The 13,651-nt window shown below is 37.4% G+C and overlaps 1 protein-coding gene across 1 annotated transcript; it reads left to right on the forward strand.

Moving 5' to 3' along the window:
• The first annotated feature begins 862 nt into the window (after nt 1-862).
• On the forward strand, nt 863-11,688 carry LOC144227814 (uncharacterized). Its single transcript, XM_077759570.1, has 4 exons — nt 863-911; nt 2,902-3,313; nt 5,809-5,907; nt 11,288-11,688. Exons 1-3 carry the CDS (start codon nt 863-865, stop codon nt 5,822-5,824), a joined length of 477 nt encoding a protein of 158 aa, XP_077615696.1. The 3' UTR covers nt 5,825-5,907; nt 11,288-11,688.
• Nucleotides 11,689-13,651: the final 1,963 nt, after the last annotated feature.

Consider the following 13,651-nt stretch of genomic DNA (forward strand, 5'->3'; position numbering starts at 1 on the left):
TTCAGTTATTCCATTTCACGCTATTTTATGATTGGACTAATTGAGATAAAATTTAAAGCTTATGCTGTATGTCCAAATTATATATTATTTGAATGGTACAAAATAACATGTATTTTAATGGCAATATGGAATGCAACTTTCATGAGGTTTATAGTAATGATCTAATTTAGAATTTGCCAAAAATAAGAAATAAGATTTCAACTGCTTTTTTTAAGACCCATTTTTTAAAACTTTCACAATTTTTTTTCTAAACAATTTCAAAGTTCTTATAGTTACTTCACAGGAAGGCTGCATTTATCAGAATAAAAGTTGACTGGTATTAATCATTAGGGATCATTCAATCACTTTAATAATTCTCATTGTGCTTTACTAGAACTTTCTCAACTTAAAAATAATTTATTTTTCAGACAGTTCCTGGAGAGCTGACATTTTCTGCATTTTAATTTGTTATGGTACATCACTTTTATTGACTGCCTTTATATGGGTTACAGGTGAAACATAAAATGGAATTATATCTTACTTATTTTTTTGAATGAGAAAAAAGCATTGTTTTGTGATTAGGAAAAAAAACTACTATTTTGTTAGAATTAAAATAAAATCTCAGCCTGTTCTTTTTCATCTTCTTACAGAAAGCAGACTCGGATAAATTGACTCAAAGTACAAAAGAATGAGTAATGTGCAGCTGGAATAATCCTCTATAAGATGAATGAAAGCTGACAACTTCAATTACAATTTGAACTGTCTCTTTGTGTATGAATGTGATTTAATGGAAATCTGATATTCAATAAACCTGACTTTCTTTATGATTTATAATAGCTAGCCTTAGGTTACCCAGATGTATTTTATAGTGTAAAATGACACAATGCCCTCTTCCAGTGATATGCAAAATTTTCCACCAACCAAGAATCAAAGTACATTTTTTTCTGATCAAAAAGAAGCATATGTATGATTCTAATGAATTGGAATTTCACTACACACTCTGAACCCCCACCCCAGAACCCTTTCTTTTATTTCTTGAAGCAACACATAAAGAATCTATTGACATTTTGTCCAATTATTCTTCCGCATCCCATTTAGTTTCTTCTACCTCAAATGTGTATAAGACAGAATGAAGAGACAGTTACCCCAGGAAACATTTTCCTGAAGTGTGATAGGTATATATATGACCCATCCTGAACTCATAAGTATTTTTCTAACCCACTTAAGGAGGTTTATTACAGATTAACTATTCTTCAGGAGCACAATGAAACTGTAATATAGGTTAAGAATTTATTTGAACTATAAGTGTATTCATATCTTTCTCTGAAAAAAACCTATTAGAAAATATCACAACACGTTATGACTTTACTAGCTTGAAGATAACTACCATATACTGATTCTATATCCAAAAAAGTGCATTCTCATAGAATTTCAAAGAATAAAATAGCAGATATATGATAAATGCTCCAGAAAGGATATGCAGGATAAACATGATTTTGTCTCATTGACTTTTTTTTTTTAATGTTTTATTTATTTCTAGGAGAGAGAGAGAGACAGCGTGAGCAGGGGAGGGCCAGAGAGAGAGGGTGTCACAGACTGAAACAGGCTCCAGGCTCCGAGCTGGCAGTCAGCACAGAGCCCGACGCGGGGCTCGAACCCACGAACCGTGAGATCATGACCCAAGCGAAAGTCGGACGCTCAACCGACTAAGCCACCCAGGCGCCCCATCATTGACTTTTAACAGCAATGATATTGGGACTTACTCTTACCACCGTTTTGAAAATGAAATTTTTAGATTTACAGAGAAAGAATAACTTCCTCATTTTACATAATTAGTAACTTCCTCATTTCACATAATAAGATGGTTATATACATATTATAATTGGAGAAAAAATCATAGGCCTGTGTAAGATCTTGATTTAATTCAGCCTGGTTACTGCTTATTTGCCATGTAAGTGTCCAGCTGTCTGTCTGTATATTGATCTGTCTATCTACAATAAGACATTGTTTTCTGGAAGCTGATTCTCAGACTCAGATTAACATACAGAATGTTTCTTGGGGTGTACTTTTAAGATCAAAACCCATGGAAAGAAAAGAAAGAAATAAGAGTTGGTCAGAAGGGAAGTTTGGAAGAGATTCAATTCCTAGGGAGAACTAGCTGAGGCTGCAGACAGCTCTGAACTTCTGTGGTCTATCTTAGATATCCCAAGTGGCACCAAATCAAAGCTTTATTCGTCCTTCATAACCAGTCCCTGGCTGCAGGGGTTTTGAAAAAGGTATGTGAACTTTCTTTAACCATGTTAATTCAGAAAAGTGCTAACAACTGAGGGCTCTCTGTCAACAATATTCCCATCAACCATTAGAAATAGACCTGAAGGAGCATCTGAGTTATTCATAATAAATTCCACCATATTGATATATATAGTGATAACACTATATAATTATGTAGAGCTATGCATACACAACACAAATTTGTATTTTAGATCTAGATAAGTCCATAGCTAGCTTGGATCACATATTGTTATTAAACAAATAAGCCCAAGGTTTTCCATTTTATTCAGATGCAGAATATGCACTTTCTTAAAAAAATAGTACAGAAAAATAAAATAAAATGCATTTTGTATCATAGGAGGCAATGAAATATGACTTTATCAGTACCTTGAAAGCTGTGGTAAGTTGATTCAGACCTGTTACTAAATCTGTCCACTAGGCTAAACAATTTCTGTGGAAAAAATAAAAGCAGTGAATTCAGTTTCAGGGCCTGAGAGGAGAAGTTTGTCTGGATGCATAAAACCATGCCTTCAAACTTCACAAACACCTATAGGTATGATTTTTTTCTTAATGTACTTTGATCTTTATTTTTTTTATTTTTATTTTTTTACAAATAGTTTATTGTCAAGTTGGTTTCCATATAACACCCAGTGCTNGGGGAAGTTCCACGGCCTCAGATCCGCTGGGGTCAGGCAGCAATAAATACAACCCGAGTTCATCTGGGGATCGTAGCAACTTCAGGTCCACAGAGTCCGCTCGCCTCACCCCACCTCCACCCCTTTACCGGCCGCCGCTGCTCAGCAGGCAGCTTTTCACTCGCAGCCACCGTTTCACCGGGCGCTGGCGCCACTTCATCCGGTCGCCAACACCACCGCTTCAGTGGGCCGATGTCGCTCGTGCCACTGCCGCTTCACCCGGCGCCAGGACCGCCTCCGCAGGCGTTGCTGTTGGTTCACCAGCCGCTGCCGCCATGGATGGTGCCGGGCGCACTTTCTGGGACCAGGGCACCTAGTTTAAAGTCAGGACCCCAGCCAGAGCTAAAAAACAGTCTTTCCAAGCCAAGGTTTGTTTGTTTTCTCTTCTCCACGGATGGTTCTATGAGCAATCTCAGCTTTTCTTTCCTTTCCCCTGGACTCGCGGCAGCTCACCCCCACTCGCAGGTTTATCACTCACCGCAGCGCATGCAAGCTGGGTTCCCTCCCCTCCCTCTGTATCTCTGGCCCCGGCCCGCTTTTATCTTCCCCAGTTTGCACTCACGCACTTATGAGGTTTCCTTCCCAGTGCCCTCTGTCTCTTTCTCTTCCCAAACTCCTGTGGCTCAGTGACCTACGACTTCAGGCCTTCTCTGTTTGACAGATGAGCGCAGGCGCAATGTACGGTGCTTCCTACTTCTCCGCCATCTTGCCTCTCCCGTCCACCTATAGGTATGATTTTTTTAAATATGTTTTGCACGAAGAGGGAGGCTCAGAAATAGAAGATACAAGGGAGTCATTCTCAAATGTCTAAGAAAGAAGTGGTTAAAATTTAAGAGTTTAGCTCAGATTAGAAAATTTATGATGACAAAAACAAAACAAAAACAAAACAAAAAACACCCCTAAGGAGTTAGACTAAGAAGTGTGACAGAATCCTGAAATCTACAGAGTTGGAGAATTATATCCTAGGTGTGAATAAGGAGAAAATAATTCAACAGTGGTGGTTGAGATTGAGAATGATCGGTGTTTTGGCACTGCCTGGATCTAGTGACCATTAGTCTGAATGTTGTGGCAGAGACAAGCCTACTTTCATGTCACCGTTCATGATTAGATACACCGTATAGTAAGAGTGAAAGTCAAAAACAGCAGAGAAGTCGCTCTGATGTTATATTTGGAAGAACAAATGCACACAAACAGCTTTATGTAATAACTACACTGAACAGACGAGAGTTGTCAGCAACTAAAATGGCATACAAATACACAGAGTCAGTCTAAAATGCACTTCCAGGTAGGTAACAGCACCTCTATGCTTCCTTCATGCCGCCGCCAAGAATAAACCATATAAAAAAATCCTGGGGAAGTCTAACCTTTCTTGCCCGTTCTCCCCGTTTGCCTCTGTTCGAGTCATCACCATTACTTCTCGTTCAGTGGTGTAATTTTTTCTTCCATTAACTTTAATAGGCTTTATACCAATGTTAAGCAATGGGATCATTTTACACTGACTGGGTTGATGAGAAATACCTCCACTCAATTAGTTTCTCAATACTGGAATATTTTAAAATGAAGAAGAAATAGGCAATCTGAAAAGACTAAGCTGAAAATGAGGTACAAGTTTCTCTATTCTTACACTCCATGATGTTTGAAAAACTTGATACATTTCTATGGTAACAATGGGGAAAATGTATTCAGCAACCCCCGAGAATAGTAGATCACGAACTATCTTTCACACACGAAATATCTGTAAAAATATATAAGCAATTTAAAAAAGGTTTCCCTTTGCCTGGGATAAAGTTTCATATTGGGGATTTTGTATTGTGTCATAATGGTGTCCCTTATGTTCAGGGAAAATATTTTATCTAATGTAAAACTGAGATCAGAATACTATTTAGATGTATTAGTTTATAGGTATTGTGTTCATTCTTACTCGTAACATATTAAAATATTGTTTGGACTGCCTGAGTGACACAGTCAGTTAAGCATCTGACTCTTCATCTCCACTCAGGTCATGCTCTCACAGTTTGTGAGTTTGAACCCTGGGTCAGGGTCTGCACTGATGGCACGGAATCTATTTGGGATTCTCTTTCTCTCTCTCTCTTTGCCTTTCACCACTTGCTCTCTCACTCTCTCTTTCAAAGTAAATAAATAAACTTAATAAAATAAAATATTGTTTGTATGTGAAATTGTATTTTAATGTTTCTGAAAATTAATTACATTGGAAAGAATTGAATGAAAATAACCCTTAACTTTTGGCCATATTAGTCAAAAGCTATGTATTAATATTCAACTTCTCAAGTAGGTAGAGGGTTGTAATATTTTAAGAAATAAGAATATGTAGTAAATTTTACTGAGGAGACAAAAGTGCTCATTTACATAAAGTGTGCTAATTTCTATTTCATCAATTAAAAACACAAATTTATGTTATTCCTACCTATTTATGTACACTGCATACCTATGTTCACAAACACACATGCACACAAACACAATTACAATGTTGGATGTACTCCTCTATAAATTTGCCCAAGTTTGAGTGAATCGCTCTGAGTATGCTCCCTCTGATAGAGCATGGAAGTACTTATTCAAGTGAATCAAAATGCCAAAGAATTCTTGAAGGCCTAGGGATAAAGGAGATTACTCCATGTTATACTGACTTCTCTGTGAATTAAATGAGAGTGTACTTGCCTACATAGATTTTCTGTAAGTAATAGAAGTGTTAATTTGGTTTTAATTTACATTTTGTATGGTAGTTTCAGCCCTCTGTGTATAATAGGCAAATGTAGAAGAACAGAGTAGAAAATATTAATGTCTTGTCTTGGTTCATCAGAAATTACAAAACATATTTTTTTAATTCTTTTACATTACTTCACAGAGTTTTAGAGAAATGATGCCAGATCTACCGAGTAACAGATATAATAGTTGAAGGAAGACTTCATACCGACTAAATAAAAAGGAAGAGGGAATCCCAAAGGTAAGGTAAAAGAACAAGAAAAATTTAAGAAAAGAAGTTGTCAAAGGAATGATGAGTTTCTAAAGGAGGAAACCATTGGATGCTATTGTCTTGTATGAGAATCATACCATATATAACCTCACAGCCCCTCACTCTCTCATTTACTACAAAAGGGTTAGACTCCATGATCTCTAAAGTCATTTTAGTATCTGGTACCCTATACTCTGTCTAATCATTTGAATGTCTCTAAAACTGCGTTTTTGTTCCTACATCAGTAAAAGGTACTTGTTGAATAAAAATTACAACTCCTCTTCACCAAATGTTATGGTTAAATCAAAAGAGACTTTACATATTTAATTTCATAGACTTTGCAGCCCATATCTGTGCAGCAGAGAAAGCCCAGAGAGGCCAATCTGTGATGATGATTTATGATCACAAGATAATACCCACTTGGAGGCATGATCCCTGACACCACACGTCATCAGGTACTTTCACATTTTAGAGATTACAGTTTACTATTGAAGATACTTTCCTGTGGCTACAACACACATGTGTATTGTTTCAAACAGTAGGTTCACATACCCGGAGAGGAAATGAAGAAGAAAGCAGTAATTTATTGGTAGTAGTAATCTATTGGGAAACACTGTGTCATTATACAGTTTGAAAGCCATAGTCTCATTTCTCCCTAAATATACTGGTGTCTCTTATCTTAGAAGAATTTAAAATCAAATGAGAAATGTCTCTGAAATGGCAGATCTCTTCAGTAAATACAATTGCACTATAAAGAAGGAAACTATTGTGACTCTTGATAACCACTCAGCAGTAAAGTAATGGACAAAGCACAAATTCCTCTCGGTGAGTCAGTCTAGAGTCATTTCCCAGGTCTGAATAGCAATCATTACTGGAAAAGCTAAGCTGAATAAATATTTTAATGAATACTCTGATTATCAAATGTATGGCCTGCATTTTCTAGCCCGGTCAGAATTCAAATTAGCTGTTAGAAATTCTGTATGCCGTTTTAAAAATGACACAGGAGAGATAAAAACTGGAGAAGACATTGTTCAATGCACAATAGTGATGAGAAGAATTGTAGGAAAAAGTGTCTAAAATAAGTAAATACATGGGGTGCCTGGGTGGCTCCATCAGTTAAGCGTCCGACTTCGGCTCAGGTCATGATCTCATGGTTCGTGGCTTAGAGCCCCGCATTGGGCTCTGTGTTGACAACTCAGACCCTGGAGCTTGTTTCGGATTCTGTGTCTCCCTCTCTCTTTGCCCTTCCCCCACTCATCCTCTGTTTCCTTCTGTCTCAATAATAAATAAAAACATAAAAAACAAATAAAGGTAAAACTTTTTTAAAAAATTAAAATAAGTAAGTAAATACATCCTACCAGATAAAAAAAATTACTATTTTCAGTTTTTCAAATATATGCTTAGTAACATCAAATACTAATTAAATAAAAAACAAACTTCAGGATTATTTCTTTTCACCTAGTATCATCTTTTGTTTGTTGGGAAAGGGAAGTTCCAGGTTGAAATATATAAAAATTATACTTTGTTGGCCAGCATGCAAAGAAATGGACTCTCTAATCCACTGCAAAGGTGAATGTAATTTCATACAAATGTTCTGTAAAGCAATTTGAAAATATAGTGTGACAATCTAGGAAAAATGTCTAAATCTAATGATTCCAGTTCTAAGGTTTACTCCAAGAATAACCAGTGATTCAATAACACTTTATAAGTACTCATTATCATATATTTAATACTTTTAGTAAAGTTTTATTTATAAAGGTTAGAACTAAAAAATTATAATAATTAAAATTGCAAAAAAAAAAAACCCCTTTAAATATCCTGCAAGATACAGTCAGATCCATCCATCCACTAAAGTCTAAGCATTTGAAGAATATTAATGTTATGAAGCAGAGTTCACAAAATATTAGGCTACATTAAAATCAACAGAAATAGCATGCAAATCACATGTATAGTCAAAATTTTATCATATGTGTATATCTGTATGTGCATACATATCTCTAAGTTCATTGATAACATAAGTACAATTGAAAGTGAATTTATATTCAATATAGAGATTAAAGTTCAGCCACTTGTCACGTGATCTTCTGTCCCATATTCCCTTCCCATGCTGCAGCAAATACTCGGTGGTACTCTCAGTCTAGGTCTTTACGAGCATTCCCCCGTAGATTAAATCAGCCTCCATTTCATATGGCAATGGGTCTGGATGGATTTTATAGGGACTGCTCCTCTCTCCAACCAGCGTTGCAGGGGGAGATTTTTCTGGATTTCCCTGATCCTTCTTGTGGAAGCCTGAGTATTTCTGAAGAAAAGGTGTGCAGGTGGGCAGTAAGTCCCATCACCGCAGTCCCAAGAACTACATATGCCGGGAGCCGCACTGGCCTCTCTGGATGGCAGTCACAGCAAGGAAATGGCAGTGTTTGCAGCTCCTGCCATGAGAAATGAAAACCGGTATCTCCTTCTGCTACTACTGGCTCATGTTGGATATAGGCCTGCTGGTATTGACCAGGCCTCACAATATTCCATATCAGACCGATATTCTGAACACAGATACCTCATAAGGAAAAGCATATTCCTGCCCTTACAAAAGAGATTTTAGATGAAAGCTCTGTGGATGATTGTCAAAAGGCTCTTCCTATGGGCCTTGCAGACCCAAGACTTGCATAATAAAGGGGGGTTAAGAACACAAGAGTTACAATTGAGCCTGGCCCTGAGACAAAGAGCCTATTTTGGGGTTAAGGTACAGATAAGAGCAGAACATAGTTACTACATGTATCTTTGCTAATTGGTGAAGCATAGCAGACCCTCAAGGCCTACATTCCACAAACACCCTCCCTTACACTGGCAGCTGGGATGAGGATGGATAAGAGTAGCTAAAACATAAACCCAGGTGCTAAGACTGACACATTTAGGGCCCCCATGATGGTTTCCACAAACAAACCAATTCAGAAACATTCATCCTCTTGAGAGCCAAACAGAATGACTCCTAGCTTATCTATATACAATTTAACCTATATGTTATCCTGTTTTTCACTCAGAGCATCCTGTTAATTCCTTGGTTGTAAATTCACTATGACTGGGATAATTCTGCAGAATATCAAAAACTTGTTATCACAAAAGGCCTCCCATTGTAGAAATTCCTTTCTCTGACTTCATGTTGTTGCTGAACCTTTAAATAAAGACACCAAAACCGACAGGACAGAGATGCCTGCCTGGTGATCAGAAAGAATCTCGGGGCTCTCTCATTCTCTCTCTCTCGCCAACACTGGCCATCCTTCAGGGACCCCTGGACCTGTTGGAGCCGGCTCAGCCTCCAGCATATATACTGTCATACAAACTCATATTTAGCCTCCAACAACTTATCACATTCTCTAGTTTAATGTTCTCTATAGTTACTAGAAGTAAGCAAGCATATTTGTCCTTTGACTTCAGTTCTCTTATGCATTCTTGAAAAGTTATAGTAGCTGTTTTTTCAGTTCTTTAGATGTTCAAGATAGATTCAGAATTGGTTAATATACTATGGAGTAAGCAAATCATACAATAGTAAGTTGCTTGATCTTACTCCAGAGAAAGACGTCTTTCATGTAAGTTAATTTGAGAAAAATGAAAGTACTAATTTCCAGAGTTAAAAATGATAATGAACTATTTTAAAATAATAATTACTTACATAATTTAAATACATATGTGCACAGCTTCTAGTTAATTGACTATATTTTATCTCTCTTATCCCTTTGACCTCATGGAATAATTAAGGCATAAAAATGAATCACATGCAAAGGAAACTGTAATCTAAGTCTGGAATATAATATTGTTTCAAACATGAGTGTTCTTTTTGAAATAAAAAAAACAGTAACAGGATCAACTGGATGTAGAGGATTTTTTCCCCCTCAAAAAAAAAAAAGTTTGGTTTGTGTGTGTAAGAAAATTCCTTGCACAAATTTATGTGTTAAGTATGGTTACAAGTATAAAATTGGAAGTGAAGAGAACAATGTTGATAATATTGAAGTTTAAGGTAATGATAATAATCATAATTATAGTGATAATGGTGACTTAAATTCCAGTCCTCTGGGAAGAAGAGATTTCATGAGGTTTACTTGCTATGAGTTATTTCAATATGCATTTCTCAAAAATCATCATCAATCATCATCATCATCATCGACTTGAAAATTTTACTTGAAAATTTACATGCATTCATTTATTTAATGTTCTCCAAAACCATGCAAAATCTCCATAATTATTCCCTATTTAGAGATAATGAACAAGGATTTATGGCTATAAGGGCATTTCTTTCAAGTTACAAATCTATGAAGCAGATCAAACTTTGGCCTAAAACTTCAAAATTCTATTATTTTACCCTGTTTTCCTCATGAAAACTTGTCACAGTAGAAATAATATTCCACACTTCATAGGTGCCAGACATTGTTTGAAATCCTTAAAATATTTAATTGACATAAAATAAATATATATTAGGTACTGTTATTGTTACCTTCATTTTCTAAATGAGAAAACAGAACAGAATAGTTGCAGCAAGTATGGGAAAAACACAAGGTGTCTGCTTTAGAGGATATGCTGTCTTGAGAACCAATCTTTGGTTGAGGAATATATCTAGGTTTAGATATAAATACATATATCTGTTTATCTTATCTATTTATCTATCATCTATCATCCTAGCTATGGAGATGCTATCTAGATAGATATTTTCAAAAGTTTCAAATGTTCCCAAAGAATGAGATAAATTAAAATAATTATTTCAGTACTCTGAAACCTCACTTTTTACCTTTATAAGACAGAGTAAATATTTTCATGGCATTTTTTTCTTGGCACATATCAAATCATCTTACATAACTAACATCATACCTTCAGTTGTCTTTTAATATTCTTTATGTTTACATATTTTTAACTTACAAATAGTATACAGCATACATACAGTTTGTTTTGTTTTTCTGTAAATGAAGCACACAAATCTTGAAAAGAACAGTTCTAATAAAATCTAGTGTTAAGTCCACTGCACCCTCTCTGGTGGAGCTAAAACTAAGTGGACAATGAGATGTGTGATTCAGATACTTCTTCAAGAAGGAACTTGGATAGCAGCTTTGAGTGTTATCTCCTTTAGGTGTGCCTCATTTTTTGAGCCAAGATCCTGCTCTTTTGGCACTGGTCTCACAGAATGACTAAGCATCCAGGGCTCTAGCCACTTTTACCCAAGTGAGACTCCTCTAATGAGCAGGTTTTAGTTTGTAACTCTGTTGGCTGATAAAGTCTTGGTAATTCCTGTCTCTTGATTTGATGGCTTCCAAGCTTAATCCTGCTTTCTCTGTTTTAACTCTTCAGGTGTTAATCCTCACAATATTGTTTATCTCTAACTTTATCTCAGAGACAAGTTCCCAAAGGAGCCGATTGACAGAATGGTCATGGACTGATGCCTAAAGGAGCAGGTGGTAAGAAGAGGTTTCAGAACTGCTTCACTCACCAGCCAACAGACATTGAGAACTCCATCTCAGGACACAGATAGTTCCCCGACACAAGACGGGTGCCCAGTTACTAATTTTTTTTACTGGTGTTACTTGGGAAAATGTTCTGGAGGGAGACCACTGTTCAGACATTTGAAAAACACAGGGAACAAAGCTTGGAAGGAAATGGACTTGGCTACTGACTATAAAGTTGCATTGCCATTCTTCTGAGGGGTGGTGAAAATCTAAGGGCCTAGGACACTAAACGTGAAGGCCAGAGGATCTCTTCAGGACCTCACAAAGAGGCCTTTATCTCCAATATAAGGAAAAGAGAAAATTGAAAGGTTAAACGTGAAGGCCAGAGGATCGCTTCAGGATCTCACAAAGAGGCCTTTATCTCCGATATAAGGAAAAGAGAAAATTGAAAGGTGATCGAATACTCAATTGAGGAACACTTATTATTCCAAAGTTAGAATGCCATTTGGGAAAACCTGATATCCTGCTATATCTTGTGGGGACATTTCACTCTTCAAATACCTGTGAACCCTCAGAGACTGCAGGGGTTGCCCATTCATGCTTATTAAGAGCTAGTAGTATCCACCATGAAGGGAGACCTTTTAGAAGAAAGAAGCTTCCCTCTAAATATTTGTACCCATCCCCTCTTCTGTCTTGTTATTAAGTAGAGCTAAGTCTCAGGATACCTCAGTCTGGGACAGGCTGAGCCTAAGAAGGAGATACTGGAGGGAGCCAATATGTGAGAGCCTTGGAGCTGGATCATAAGTGTATGTGGTCAAGGGGACCAGAAGACAAGATTGATGAAAGGTAAATTTGTCAACTGGGGGGTGCATAGTAAAGAATTTCCTTTTCTCAAAAAGATGTCTGGCCTTTGCCCAGGGCCTTCATTAGATAATCTGTAGGCCCTTGGAATTTCCTGCCTGGTAGGAGTCTCTGTTTTCTTGGGAGCTTCAGCTCTAGGGCAATCTAACAATGTGATCTACAGTGGCTTTGAACCATGCCTTATAAGTTCAGATCCCCAGAAGAAAAATGGTGGCTCACCTCAGAGAGGGGAGAAGGAGGTGGAACTGGGACTAAAGTGCAGCCACAAAGATAGTCTGTAGTTAAACCCTAGTTGGTGATATTCTTTGCGTATTACCACTTTTAATCCTGAAAGGATGACATGTCCCTAAACATGATAAACCCTTCAAGTTGGGATGCTCACAGATTTTACACTATCTCCCTCTTCATTTGACAGATTCTACTGTGTGACCATTGCTTGTTATAAACATGAGGCTATGAGAATAATAGCTCTCAGAGAATTTTGTGAATTATTATAGCGAATTATTAAATTTGAAGGAGTCTGTGGGAACCCACAAATTCATGGCCAGCAAGTAATAAGTGACAGTGGCTATAGGGAACCCCAAAATTATGGCTAGCGTTTGAAGTGAGAGTAGTTTTGTGGGGATCATTCCCTCATAATGTCCAGTTTGCCCAATTCATTTGTAAGGGAATCCTTTCAGTATATAGAACTTAATACACTAGCAAGGACTCCAATGATGGGTACAGACTCATTGCCAGATTGGCTCTGAGAAACTTGGAGAAAACAAGAGCCCAGGATGAGTGAAGCTAAAAAGGTTTAATTGCCATAGCAGATGGTAGAGGTAGCAAAAAACAAATGAGAGGAATATGCAAGTTTGGGTGGATATATTATATGAAATGCCAAGGCCCACCAGATAATATTGTTTCCTGGGAAGGCCCAGAGGACACACCATCTACCAAGGCCATCAGGGATGAACTGGTAAGAGGGGCACAAGTATCATTAGCAAGTTCCGTAGAAACTGTTGGCAGGCTAAACTGAGGTTGAGGAAGGTCATAGATCTCGTCTAATTAATAGCAAAAGAGAGGATAGTTTATTTAAGGACTACCAGAAGCTTTAGAGGGATGCAATTTTGTAAAGACTGGCAATATCAGACACGACAACCAAGAGGAGTTTCAGCTTCAGGGTGTTATGGAAGCTGGTAATAAAACATGACATCTCCAGGAGAAAAAGATAAGGGTATGTGTAATACCATGATAATGTAATATACAATTAAATGAAGCAGTAATGACAGAATAGGATGCCAGAAGAAGTAACCCAGAGGGGCGCCTGGGTGGCTTGGTCGGTTAAGCGACCGACTTTCGCTTAGGTCATAATCTCGCGGTTCGTGGGTTCGAGCCCCGCGTCGGGCTCTGTGCTGACTGCCAGCTCAGAGCCTGGAGCCTGTTTCAGTCTGTGACTCCCTCTCTCTCTG

This window comes from Crocuta crocuta, unplaced genomic scaffold (assembly GCF_008692635.1).
Source record: "Crocuta crocuta isolate KB4526 unplaced genomic scaffold, BGI_CrCroc_1.0 scaffold183, whole genome shotgun sequence".
Taxonomy (NCBI): Eukaryota; Metazoa; Chordata; class Mammalia; order Carnivora; family Hyaenidae; genus Crocuta; species Crocuta crocuta.